At 34.3% G+C, this 15,280-nt stretch overlaps 1 protein-coding gene across 3 annotated transcripts in view; it reads right to left on the reverse strand.

Annotated features, from left to right (window-relative positions):
• Window positions 1-2,791: 2,791 nt before the first annotated feature.
• Window positions 2,792-15,280, reverse strand: part of suclg2 (succinate-CoA ligase GDP-forming subunit beta) — a 239,884-nt gene continuing 227,395 nt past the window's right edge. For all 3 annotated transcript variants that reach the window (NM_001386309.1, XM_073915499.1, XM_073915500.1), the window contains 1 exon segment: window positions 2,792-3,825. In NM_001386309.1, the coding sequence (NP_001373238.1) occupies window positions 3,710-3,825 (116 nt within the window). In that variant the 3' untranslated portion in view covers window positions 2,792-3,709.

Raw genomic sequence — 15,280 nt, forward strand, 5'->3', positions numbered from 1 at the left:
AAAAAAAGTGTAAGAAAAAGTTGCTCGAGGCACTTGATCCGGTCCGGCTGTCCTCTCACATTGCTTGACAGATAATCCATTAAATGTTCCAACCCGCTGACAAGGATAGATTTCAGAAAACGCCTGTGAATGCACATTCACACACAGTATAGTGCTGTAATTGTTATTACTGATTTAAATACACATTTTTGCTTATGATACTGATTTACAGGCAGAGACAGAGGTCTATGTAATAATATGAAAGACTATCAAATAAAATGCAATATTTTTGCAAAAGAATACAGATGTTTAAAGATATTGCTCAGGGAAATGCAATACTTTCGTGCTAACTTTTTACCTAAAACAAATTGATAACTACTAGAATGGCCATTGCCATCATTCTTATTGTTCATATTATTCTACTGATGTTTCAGAATTAACCTCTAAATGTTGTCATATTGGCGAAGCAGTGGCGCAGAAGGTAGTGCTGTCGCCTCACATCAAGAAGGTCACTGGGTCGCTGGTTCGAGCCTCAGCTCAGTTGGTGTTTTTTGTGTGGAAGTTGCATGTTCTCCCTGTGTGGGTTTCCTCCGGGTGCTCCGGTTTACCCCAAAGACATGCGGTACAGGTGAAGTGATTAGGATAAATTGTCTGTAGTGTACAAGTGTGTGTATTAATGAGTGTGTGGATGTTTCCCCAGAGGTTGCGGCTGGAAAGGCATCCGCTGTGCAAAAACTTGCTGGATAAGTTTGTGGTTCGTTCCGCTGTGGCGACCCCGGATTAATAAATGGACTAAGCCGACAAGAAAATGAATGAATGAATGTTGTCATATTCGCAAACATGTTTTTCGATTTGTCTGCAAGCATGAGAGCAAATGTTTTTTTGAAAGACATGTTTGAGGTAAACATTAGTTTTTGCTGTCAAGGTTTTTAGTGAGCAGAAAGTTTCTAGGATTTTTAAATGCTCGATTCAACATTGAAATGCTCAGAACTTGCATTGTTAGAATTAAGTGTAATGTACTCTACCTGACACAAGTCTTGCCGTATATCCAAGTTTTAGGAACAACAGGTAATAACTTGACCTCTAGTTGAACATTTGCTATCAGAAGTAGCTTTTATAAAAGGCAAAAGTCTCTAGATTACGCTTATTTTACCAAAATAAAATATGATCATGCCTTGATTTGTATTTATTTAATTAGAACAGTGACAAGTCTTGTCACTTAACAAATAATGTACATTATAGAATTATGGTGCAGTGGAAAAAGTATTATTATTGTGCATGACTCCTATGAGTTTGGAGGACTGCATCCATACATCTCTGCAATGACTCAAATAATAATCAAATAATATATTATATTTTTAATTTAGAATTGGCAAAGAAAGCATTCTTGCAGGACTCCCAAAGCTCATCGAGATTCTTTGAATTCATCTTCAATGCCTCCTCCTTCATCTTACCCTAGACATGCTCAATTATGTTCATGTCTGTTGACTGGGCTGGTCAATCCTGGAGCACCTTGACTTTCATTGCTTTCAGGAACTTTGATGTGGAGGCTGAAGTATGAGGAGTAGTGCTATCCTGCTGGAGAATTTGCCCTCTCCTGTGGTTTGTAATGTAATGAGCAGTAAAAATGTCTTCATACCTCAGGCTGTTGATGTTGCCATCCACTCTGCAGATCTCTTGTATACCCCCATACTGAATGTAAACAGCAAACCATGATTTTTCCTTCAACAAACTTGACTGATTTCTATGAGAATCTTGAGTCCATGCAGGTTCCAAAAGGTTTTCTGCAGTATTTGTGATGATTAGGATGCAGTTTAACAGACGATTCATCAGAAAAATCTTCCTTCTGACACTTTTCCAAATGATCTACTAGAAGTCAAGTTATTATTTGTTGCTTTTACAACTGGGATCGACGACAAGACATTTGTCAGGTAGTGTATACATATTTAGGAAAAAGTCAGGGTACTAAAGTTATATGGTTTGTTAACAAAGTTGATAAATTACAACTTTTATTCAACATGACTGCCTTGGTAGTTGTAGTGTCATAGAAGCATAACACTTTTGTAAGATAATTCAAATGTTTACAGAAAAAAAATATTTCTCAGGGCAACACATAATACATTTTAACATAAAATCATGTTTTGCAGATTCTCAGTGGAACAATACTTTGGCAAAAGAACCCAAAAATCATGTGTGTGAATACTTTTCCGAAGAAATTCATTGTTTCTCAAGCAAACACAATAATTTTGAGTTACACTTAAAGCTGCACATTCAATTTGGGAGAAATGCTATCCTATTGCAAGAGAATGCAAAGTTTCTTAAGAAAATGCTATACTGTAGCAAGGAAATTATTCACAAACATCTCAAGGGAATTTAATATTTTGGCGAGAACATTGTTTTCCACCGAATGTAAAGTTTCTTGAAGGAACACAATACATTTACGAATTAACACAAAAGGAACATATTGCTCTTAAGGGAACACAATATTTCGGACCACAAGTTGTTTTGAGGGTGAACACAATATTTCAGCATTTTTATATTTACATGCTTTTATTTAGCAGACGCTTTTATTCAAAAAACTTACAAGTCAGCATAAAATAAGCATTTTAAATCATCAGAGCAGCAGTTTATAAATGTATTATATAAATATACTTTTTATTTCAATAACCTTTTCGTGGGAATGCAGTGGGTTTTTTTTCGTTTCTTGAGTAAACTGTATTTATTCAGAAGAATGGAAGATTTCTTGACAGAACACAATACTTTCTGAGATAATACTGAATTTGTGAAAGGCAAAAGAACGAAAGAAAGAATATATCATTCAAATCTTCTTTTATTCTAAACATTTTGACTCATTTTTAATGTACATTAACTTTGAAAATACATTCAAGATTACAAAAAGTTAATTACATGTATTATGGGCCTTTAGGTTTTAAAACATCTTCATGACAGGCACAGTATAAAAACTACACCAACATTATGGAAGAAAAAAAAAAAACTAATGCAAATATAAACCATGATGCATACAGATATAACAGATTTATTTTCTTTATGTAATCTAGAAACTTTATAAATAATTAATTTACTATCCAATAACCAATTAGGCAGGGGAATTACAGGCATGTAGAGTTTTACATTTTATACCAATAAAAAATTTCTATCACACCCTTATAAACAAGATAAACCTTTAAGTTAAATAGGGACGGTGATATCATATGGAGATCAGGAAATCAATATCAGATTTAAGATGTACTTCACAGTTCAATCATACAAAAATGAGGCAATTCCACCACACGGCATTTTAATGGTTTATGGTTTACTTAAGGCAAATAAAAACTAGAACGGAATTAGAACTCACGTGGAATGCAGTTAAGCTATTACTATTAATCATTTCAAAGCTTAATTAAAAATAAAAATCCATACTTATAATCGGTATATGAAACTTTGCATAAAAAGGCATACAGTAAGGCAATGAATGTTCTGAAAATATTTGAGCTACAGAAATGGCTGCATTTGGATGACAAAAATATCTCAACCCAGCAATCGTAAGATGTCCCTGAAAACGTTCTGTCCATAAAAAAAAAAAAAAAACTGTATATATAAGTAGCTGTTGTTCAGCCGTGTGTGAGTGAATGAAGTGTGTATGGCTCTGTTTGTTTCTGTCTGCAGCTCTGTTGGTGATTCTGTTTATTGGTATGTCTGTTGTGTGAATGTGCATTATGAATATTTGCATTTATTTCTTGGCAATGGCGGCGACAGCTTTGCGGGCGGCATCATCGAGGTCAGTGGCTGAGGTGATGGGCAGACCGCTCTCAGACAGGATACGCTTCGCCTCATGGACGTTTGTTCCTGGACAGGAAAGCAAAACAACAACAAAGATAAATCTTTTAATGTGGATTTTATGGCTTTCTATTTTGTTCTGATGAAAAAGCAGATTATTGCTCTGAGGGATGCATGATATACAATTGAAATCAGAATTAATAGCCCTTCTGAATTAATAGCCCCCCTGTATATTGTTCCGCCATTCGTTTTTCTTATCACATTTCTAAACATAATGTAATAGTTTTAATCACTCATTTAATAACTGATTTCTTTTATCTTTGCCATGATGACAGTACATCATTTTTTATAGATATTTTTCAGGATACTAGTTTTCAGCTTAAAGTGACATTTAAAGGCTTAACTAGGTTAATTAGTCATGGTAATCATGCAAGTCACTGTATAATAAAGGTTTGTTCTGTAGGCATTCGAAAACCAATATTGGCGGGTAGTGATACTGAACTTAAAATGTCTTTTTATTTTTATTTTTTTTATGTAAAACTGTTTTTATTCTAGCCAACACAAACCAAATAAGACTTTCTCCAGAAGAAAACTATTATAGCAAATACTGTGAAAACGTCCTTGCTCTGTTTAACTTCACTTAGGAAATACTTGAAAAAGAATTCACAGTAGGGCTAATAATGTTGACTTCAACTGTTTATTGTCTCTGTTTTTTTAATATATTGGATATTTATTTTTACATGTAGTAATAGTTAATGTTAGTTTTCATAAGTGCGTCCAACATTTTATCTCAATTTTGACTTAATTTTAACCATTACTAATTATTAGCTATTTAACGATTACTGATTATTATTTCCTGAAACAGTTTACCTAGTTTACCAGATTACCACAGAAATTAATTTTATCTTTGTCTATTTGCTTTGTTTTAATGTCAAACTTATTTTAAATCAGCATGTTTTGTGTATATTGTGTTAGGTCTACAATATCCTTATTAGGTTTAATAATATAACAATAAACAAAACGATCCACATTAATATATAAATTAATTAAAACATATTTATATATATCATTATTTAGATTGCACAGTGGCTCAGTGGTTAGCACTATCACCCCTCAGCAAAAAGGTTGTTGGTTCGAGTCCAGGCTGGAATAGTTGACGTTTCTATGTGGCGATTGCATGTTCACCCCGTGTTGGTATGGGTTTCTTCCGGGTGCTCCGGTTTACCCCAGAGTCCAAAGACATGCAGTATAGGTGAATTGAATTAACAAAATTGGCCATTGTGTATGAGTGTGTGTGAATGCCAAAGAGTGTCTGGGTGTTTCCCAGTAATGTGTTACGGCTGAAAGGGCATTCGCTACATAAAACATTTGCTGGATAAGTTGGCGGTCATTCCGCTGTGGCGACCCCGGATAAATAAAGGGACTAAGCCGAAGGAAAATGAATGAATATTATTATTTAATTGCATTGATATATAAAAGAAATAAACAGTATCAAAATGCAATAATATTTCTCAAAGTTTTTGTAAAGCAGTTCAAATCTAGTATTTTTAGTTTAGGTTTAGACTTAATACTATAATATAAATCAATTCAATTTTTATAAATAACTAAAAGAAAAGAAAAATATAGAACAATACACGTTATATGGTGGATCACAAAACCTTTAGTCTTTATATCGCATGGGTATATTTTGGGTTTTATGTATGGGTCAAAAAAGATTTTCTTTTGTGCCAAAAATCATTAGCAGAAGTAAAAGAAATTAAAGTAAAAATAAAGACATTTATGACTGGTTATGTGGTCCAGGGTCATATACTAATGTTATATTATATAATTATATTATATTATATTATATTATATTATATTATATTATATTATATTATATTATATTATATTATATTATATTATATTATATTGCCTTAACATAATATATATTTATTAATACTTGAATCATTAAATTCAATGTCACAAATAGGCCAACTTTTAAAAATATTCACAAATCAAAAATCGATAACAGACAATTTATACAGTAGATATAAAACATAATTTAGACAAGATTTATAGGTAATTTGTAGCTTTAAACAATTACTGTACTTCACATTACACATTTACAAATTATAAATAACATAAAAACCCAAAATATAATATTCTAAGATAATTTATACAGCCATAAAAGAACTGTAAAAATGTAAATAATATATACACATGAAAATAAAAGTATAGTCTCAGCACTACCATAATTTTCAGTCTAAGGCTGTGAATTCATCCATAACCGACAGCTGACGGATCTTAAATGAACAAGGTCAGAGTGGTTGAGCATCAGGCAGAATGTTGGTGGAGTTTGAGGATTGTGTCTGCTATTAGAAATGCTCTGTCTTTTGTTCCGGTGGCTGGAAGGACATGAGCTCTTCCATTGGCTGAGCGTGCAGCGGGTTTTTGGGTTGTGTTTGTAACAGCTGTTTAAGTCCCGTCTGAACACACACTGGATGATTTTGCTCGCGCCACCCTTGCAGTCTCTACAGTGAGTCTGAATGTCAGTGAACTGTGGCCCCCTGACACGGGGCCCAGGGCCAACACACCAAAACGCATCAGAAAGTACTCCACAGGGGTCAAAAGGAGGATGGAGAGATGAAGGCAATGGAGAGAAGAGACAGAGCAGCTGCTGAGGACAGAGGTGCTCATTTCACAGGTCAATGTGCAGCTTCAGGGACAAAACCCTCACAATCACTGCAGATCTGACTCATACAACACAACTGTAGAAAAGGCACAGCTCTCCTTTATACTTTATTTTTATTATTTTATAGGTGATTTGATCATTGATAATCATCAGATTATAATGATGATACATAATAATAATAATAATAATACATAATAATTAAATAATAATAACAATATAATAATAACAATAATAATAATAATAATAGCAGCTTTAATAATCACTTAAAAAATTAAAGTGGTTTGGTCAATGATAATCATCAGATGATAATTTTCATCAATAATAATAATAATAATAATAATAATAATAATAATAATAATAATAGTTTTAATAATGACTTGTTTATTAGAGAAGTGGTTTGATCAATAATAATCATCAGATGATAATGTAATAAATAAATAATAATAATAATAATAATAATAATAATAATAATAATTTAATTGAAACATTTGTCTTTCCACTATACTTTTTAATATCTACTTTTAATAATTTTATAAAAATTTTTACCTTTAATTTATTTGTACTCAATTATTCAAATAAATATCTTACTACATAATTTTGAAAGCAACAATATTCACACATCTATTTAAAATGAGATTTTTATTAAAATATGGTATACACTTTTTTTGCTTTGGTTAATTTAGCAAATCTTGTTTTTAAATGTAACTCTTATTATACATTAATGTTATTAGTTTATTACTTTAAATATGAATACTATAGAATTGTATGTAACATTATATTTAATTATTCAAATAAGCATTCTGTGATATTGACATAGGTTTAAGTGATTCCTAAACACTTTATTATTTACCATATCATAGTTTGTAATAAATAATCATAAACTTTGTTTTTATATACTTGTAAATATGTTATCTATATATGTAACTTTTGTATTTTTAATTTAGTATCATGTTTTATGTAGTAAAAATAATGATAACATTACATTTTAAAAGTTGTATATAATAATAATATATTGTTTTAACTACTATATCCTGTGTGTGACTTATTTTACCGAATAATAGCTATGTATATGCTAATATGCAGTTTTTAATGATACAAAAGTTATGATGATAATAATAATAATAATAGTAATAATAATAATAAACTATACTACAGCCAATTAAGTTTATTCAATTCACCTATAGAGCATGTCTTTGGATTGTAGGGGTAACGGGAGCACCCGGAGGAAACCCACACCAACACAGGGAGAACATGCAAACACCACACAGACATGCCAACTGGCCCAGCCGTGATTCGAACCAGCAACCTTCTTGCTGTGAGGCGACATGTGCCAACCACTGCCAACATGCTGTGCAAATAAGTAGCTCATATTCAGTCATGCAATAGGCCATCCTCTAAATCCTCAAGTTTTTATGACCCAATTATCCTGTACACATAGTAAAATCTGACCATTGACAGATTAAATCCACAACATTTCTTATAATAATGCATGCACATTCACACAGCTGAGTTTACAATGCAGCCACATGTATGCCTCATATAAAGTGTGTGTGTGTGTGTGTGTGTGTGTGTTGTCCTGCCGTGTAATTATGATAATCCTCGCTCTCTCCGGAGAGAAGATGCTCTAATCAATAGCAGTTTCATGAGGAATTCAATTACCAGCACCACTTAACTACTGATATTTCAGCGCTTTTGTCCGCTCGCACAATAACTCATTTCTAACACGTCTCCCACATTTGGCAGCACAAAACAATCAATTGTATAATTTCATTAGCGGAGAGTATAGGATATCCAGAGGCCAGCAAGAGCAAACTTCAACAAAACACTGGAAAGAATACACACATTTATGTTTATTTGGGACTAGGGGGGATTCTGAGGGCTTTTTGCGAGTCATGTCTTTTTGTCTGTGCCGTATGTACTGTATTGGTTGTGATATTACATAGATAATACTGTATATTATTGTAAGTGGACAGTTTCAGTCTCAGCCACTGGGTGCTGCTAGAGACCAACTTTACACCAAACCAGTCGGCGTGAATTAGTATGTACTGAATTATGTCTACTGAACAAAGCTGACTTGGGTAAAATAGCAAATGTTTAAACATAAATGTTCATTATAAGACTGACAGAATCTCTGATGATGCAGAGATAATGATAATGAGATCTGAATGGGCCTTTTCTGCTAAGAAAAAATAAAAACTACTTAAATAAGAGTCATCATGCATAAATCATCTTTATGACACTATCATAATGGAGATTTATTTAATTTGTTTGGCTTTTTTGAATGAAAGTAATAGTTCTTTTTATTAGGATGGCTGTTTTCAACACTGATAATAGTATGTTATTTTATTTTATTAATTACTGAAGGATCATATATGACACTTATGATGACTAACAATGCTGAAAATGAACAGGAATCCATTTAAAAATACGGTATTACTTTAGTTTAGGAATTAAATCCCTAACTAGTGGCTTATTACCTGTCTATAATTAAAATACTGGCTCTTTACTTAAAAAAAGAAAATATTCTGCATGATATTTTTTCTACATTCCTATTATCTACCTAATATCTAAACCAGGGGTGTGCAAAATTGGACCAGGAGGGCCAGTGTCCTGCTGAGTTTAGCTTCAACTTCCTTCAACACCTGCCTGGAGGTTTCTACTATACCTAGGAAGAGCTTGATCAGCTGGTTTAGATTTGTTTAATTAAGGATGGAACTAAAATATGGATACCGGCCCACCAGGAGTTTGGACACTCCTGATCTAAACCAAACTACTACCTTAATAATTAGCAAATCAAGAGTTAATAGTTAATAGTTTATTAATCAAAATAATAACAATAATATTATCAAAAATATTAGAATATAAGATAGAAAACTGTCATTTTGAGCTATAAATATTTCATTATATTACTGTTTTTATTGCATATTGGATAAAATAAATGTAGTTTTGGTCAGCATATACAGTTGAAGTCAGAATTATTAGCCCCCTGTTTATTTTTTTCCCCAATTTCTGTTAAACAGAATTTTTTCAACACATTTCTAAACATAATAGTTTTAATAACTCATTAGATATTTTTCAAGACACTTTTTTCAAAAATATTAACAACCTTAATTTTTATCATTAGTGCAAATACATTCAAAACTGCAAGATATCCTGGTGAAAAAAAATGATGTAAAGTTCTAAACTCCATTACTCCATCCAAGTGATTATCCATTATATATGTTTTTTTCCAACTGCTTACACACAAAATCTTTTCATATCACACAATTGAACCTTCGCTAAGCCCCGCTCTCCTTAGTTACTGTTGCTACGCCTGTCAAGCGTTCGTGCCTGGCACTTCGATTACAATGTGTATGCGCCGGTGTCAGACATTGTCAGGGATATAAGTCATTTTTGACAAACAGGTGAGATATCTGAGAAAGCCAGACAAAAAAGGACTGCAGTATGCATTGCAGCATGCATTCACCACATAATAGGCAACAGATTAAAAAATAATTTTATTAAACTTGAAGCTAGGTTAGCCTAGCCACCTCACATGCTAACCAATTAACAGCTTAGTTCATGCTCAGCTGGAGAGGTGAAATTTAAAAATAATCTAAGAATAACAAATTAAACTGTCATTTCTCTCGTTTAGCCAAAAAGTCAGATAGATTAACTGTTGTGCAACGAAATATAGCATTACTAACCAACGAGGAAACACGCATAAACAGTGCTTCTACATAGTTTATTCATAGAAAGAACACCCAAAAAGGGGAAACTCATGGAAAATTAGCATCATTGACCTATAACAATATACAGTACCTATTACTGTCAGTATGTTTATGTGCTCTTCATTCATTTTCTATTCTAATTTGCAATTGAGTGGAAAAAATAGTCAATTGAAATGCAAATCAAAGTATAAATAGCAGAAGTGACCAGATAAATTTTCCCTACCGACAAATATTGATTCAACACCAAATATAAAAGCAGACAATAACCCACTATAACATCGTCACCAATGACTAAATCTCCAAAAGAGCGGCGAAAACATCAGTGAATTGTACCTCTGACATGGCCATGAGGCTTATACATTATTGAAAAACAGCTGTGGGTAAAGTATATTGATCTCAAGTGCTATGTTTGTGATCGTATCTCGGTTCTGTTCTGTTGATATGTAATTTCAAATATTCGCAGCTTGAAACCGATGGAAATATGATTGGTATTAGTATTACTACAATGGCGAGGGTTTAAACGGAGCAGTGCTCATAATTTCAAGCGAAAAAAAAGAAAAAGACAGCTGGGAAACCATACCTGCTTTGTATTTTTGTAGGAAACACAGTTTAGATCTTTTTAGGGCAAGAGTTGTGTGAGTTATTGCAGTCTATAACTGTCACCACCCTGTCCAAACTTTAGGGATACCGGGTATCAGATTTGCACAATCTATATGCACAACGCTTAGGCCTGTTTCCCCATAGCTCAAAAGCTTGACAGAGCTCCTGCGTCTAACTACGGTTACTAAGCCATGATTGGTGGGTGGCAGTTTTTGGGTGTAGCTTAGCGAAGAGTCAATTTCTGAAACATCTCACTCAAAATGCAGAACTAGACAGCAACTCTCCAAAACTATAAGCTATTTCTCACCCTTAAACTAGGTTTTCAATTGCATACACACTTCTTTTTCAAAACACTACACACATTGCTCTACAATTACGTACAACATATTGTTGTAAACCAAAAATTTTACAGAAAGCTACTTGCTGTAGATAACAAGATAACACACACGCTCCTCACATGTGGAAACACTAATTTCTTAACTGATCACCAACCAATCACTACTTTACAGTAGTAAAGGCATATAAATAGGTAAAAGGTAACAGGGCTATTCTGAGTTTAAAAAAAAAAAAAAAAACTTATCCACTATTTGTTTTGTACCTTTTTCTCAGCCTGGCTCTGCAAAATGCATATATTCAACCCTATGCCCAAATGATGCTTCTCCAGGCAAAGGACACTAAAAAGGTGTACAACCACCAGTATCTGAGGTTTTCGCTAAAATGACCAAGTACGTACTAAGCGTAAGAATGAAAGACTGAAGTAGTGTGCTGACGCTGTGACACGTTACCTGATAGATTTTAAAATACTGAAGAGTCGTCAGATAGAGACAAGATTAATTAAATATCACGTTTAACAACAATAGTGAGATGCGATCCAGCGGTTCATCCTTGAAAAACTGCCCAACGTGCACTGATGTCTGGGGTTTCGTGCTCGAAGCACCCACTAACTGCGTGGAGCTCAGACGTGTGCATTTGCTGCAATGCATGCCAGAGTGTGTGTGTGTGTGTGGTCACATGATGTGCGTTTTCAGTGTTAGTGTGGATGGAGAGCTGTTGAGAAATGCTAGGTAAAACATAGTGTGGACGTGGATCGTTTTTATTCTAAGATGCCATTTTAAATCTAAGACGTATTAGTGTAAGCAGGGCCTGTGTGTGTGTTTTTCATGAGCGGGTTGCTGCTGCGATGGTGGCGGGCACCGTCTATCAACCCAACCCTAGCTTCTTTAATAATTGTACAGACATGCGGCTAAAATCGCTGTAATTCATTAGAAACATGCATTGTTTCAAACGTTTTAATGTTGTAAAACTCATTCTTGATCACATTTGATGATGATTGAGCATCACAGCGAGCTCAACATGTTTTTTAAACCCAATTGCTTTGCGCACGTCCTGTCTTTTTGGATACGATTATATGCGGTATTGCGGAGACATGTTAATACGGGGCTGTCAATCAATTCGGTGGGAGGGGAAACCACATTGCTATGTTGCGTTGCTTTGTGCCTCAAAAGGGGAGGGATTTGGATCCTATTTTAACGTCAGGAAATTAAAGTAAATAAAAAACAACAAGACTTATTGTCTTTATATCACTCTAATATGAAAGTGGACACACTATAACTACACATAGTTTTGTCCAAACAGCTTCCAAAAGATTATTTCTATCATATAGGTGCCCTTTAAATTTGAATAAGTGTTGATGAACATATATGGTATGCATAGACATTGTCTTTCATTAAGAGAAAATTGTGGGCTTGAATGGATGAATCACTGTACTGCTGACTCAAAAACAGGATGCTCATTCACTGTAGAACTGATTCATAAACAAGATGCTCCTTGACAGTCTATGGTGGATGTATGAAGGATCTGATTATGTGTAAATGTACTTGAACTGTACACACAGTCATTTGTACCAGAAGACTTTCTTGGTAAGGTGGACTTATGGAGAAGTCTGGTCTAAGAAATGGGTCTGAATCAATAGGCAGCTAATACAACTAAACTCTAAGCTGGGAACCATCTTATAGCAATCTGTCAGACATGATCAGCCCCAGACAGAGAGACAGAATAGAGGATCGATCTGTAAGCAGCACGCTAACTCTTACAGCCATTACTGAGGGCTTTCAGGCCACTGTGCTTAATTCACTTTTCCAGAGAGCCACTGCTGCTTCAAGGCATTTTCATTTGGATGGAAAATGCTTTGTGAAAACTGTGTGTCAGTAATTACTTCTGCACTACGATTATAGAAAGGCTTTTAGACGTTTAATTTAAAGTGGTGGCTCAACCTTTTAACTTTAACAACGTTTTATAAAATAAAAATAAAATTAATTAATAACAAAGTAATCATTTCATTAGAAAATTACATCATTAATAATATGATATTTAATTTATTAATTAATACATTTACAAAAATATATGAAACACTATAGCGGGGCTTTTACTGTTGCGTAGGGATGCTATGCAAACGGGGGTAGTTTCAAATTCAGCTTTATTATGAGAATGGTCAGACAGGCAGGGGTCAAAAAACAGCATTAACAGTGTAGTAGAGAATCCAGAAGCGAAATCCAAAAACAGGTGAAAGGTTCAGGGTAGAGATGTGCGCAGGACTATATTTTTAATCCCGCTCCCGCCAGGTTTTAGTCCGAACCCGACCGCTCCCACTTATATTCAGCATTTGTTGTCCCGCTGCTCGACTCGCCCCGTTTTCTAACCGCCACGTCTGTTCCTGCTAACAGCTGAACTAAACCACAAACCACCCAGCTTTACAGAGTCCAGACAGCCTATAACAAGCTGTCTGTACAAACACACACACACACACACACACACACACACACACACACACACACACACACACACATACATAGACACACAGCACCAAGCAAATGACACTCAGACAGCATCACGCTCTCTCTCATTCACACACATAGACAGCTCTAAGCTCTCTCTCTCATTCAAACACATACACACACATAGACAGCAACAAACAAGCTAAACACAGCATCACGCTCTCTCATTCACACACATAAATAAGCGTGCTTGCTCGCTCAGGAGTCGGGAGCGATATTGTTAGACCGCCCGCTTCCGTTCAAATTACACCAGTTACTGACCACTCCCGGCCTCTTTTTTGGCAGCAAACAATCAAAACACGATAAACAGTCCAAGGTCAAAAACACAGGAAACAGGAAACAAAGAGAAATGCTTTGCAACGGTTAGCAACAGCTTCACAATACTCAGCAACATGTGTGTGGAACAGAGTGGTATAAATAGTCCAAATAATCAATGGACATGAGTATCAGCTGTGAAAGTGTAATAAGTCAGGATCTGTAACCGGTTGTGTGTGTGTGTATTGCATGACTGGGTTTTTTAGTCCATTATGAGGCAGGATTGTAGAGTGGTAATGATGACATTTACTTTGAAATGGTTTCTAAAAGTTTTAAACTAAATCCTATTTTAGATGTTTCATCTAAAGTGTTGGCTCACCCTTTTAACTTTGATAAAATTTCATATAATTTCAATAAAAATAAAATAAAATAATAACAAAACCAATATTTTTAATTGAAATATTAAATAAATATTAAAAGATGGTTATTATGTAATAAATAGACTATAATCTTACCATTTCATGAGTGAGTGAGCATACTCTGTGCATCTGAATGGCTGTATTTAAATTTTTGTCGTGTTTTGTCTGGTGCAAACAGCTAAATTGCTCATCACTGCAAAGCTAGTCTCATAGGGTGTTGTTATGACCCGGCGTTAAAATGCAACCTGCTCACATAATGTTTACACTCGTAATATTTATATTATTTGCTAACTAATAACCTCATGTGGAACTCTGAATCTGCGCCTCATTTCGGAGTCTGCTACTGTCCACTGGAGGTCACACTTCAGTCACAGATGCATGCTTTGAGAGCTGTTCTGTATGAATGAATAAAATATGCAGTTTTCCACCAAGGCAACCAGGGTTGTTGAAATATAATTGGGCGGGTTAAAAGAACCAAAACAAAGGCAGCGTTTGGGTGGGTAACACATTTTCAAAGCAAAATACCTGACTTCAGCATTGTTTTTCAGATAAACAAGAACGTTCACTTGGCATGTTCACTTTGCTGTATTTTTATGCTTGCATACATAAAAACGTACATACAGCACCTTTAACTCTATAACCATACAGTATAAAAGTTATTTTCAAATCCAATCAGCATTCAAAACGGCTCTTAATGACCGGAATAATGAACACAAATTTAGCCAATATTACACTCTTTAAAAGTTGAAGTCACACTTGGGAAGAACAAAACCAAACACTTAAGTAGTATATTAAGATCAAATTGAGTGATAAAAAAAAAAAATATATATATATATATATAGGGTTACAAAAATGAATGGATATTTCCTGCAGAAATCCAGTGAACACTGATACATGTGACTGCGCATTAACAGAGAAATTCTGGAACGACATGAGGGTGAGTAAATGATGACGGAGCGTTCATTTTTGAGTAAAGTATCCCTCTAATCGCTGTCATCAGGTTTGGCCCACATGTGCATTCCCCTTGAAAGTGCA

Source organism: Danio rerio, chromosome 11, assembly GCF_049306965.1.
Source record: "Danio rerio strain Tuebingen ecotype United States chromosome 11, GRCz12tu, whole genome shotgun sequence".
Classification (NCBI taxonomy): Eukaryota; Metazoa; Chordata; class Actinopteri; order Cypriniformes; family Danionidae; genus Danio; species Danio rerio.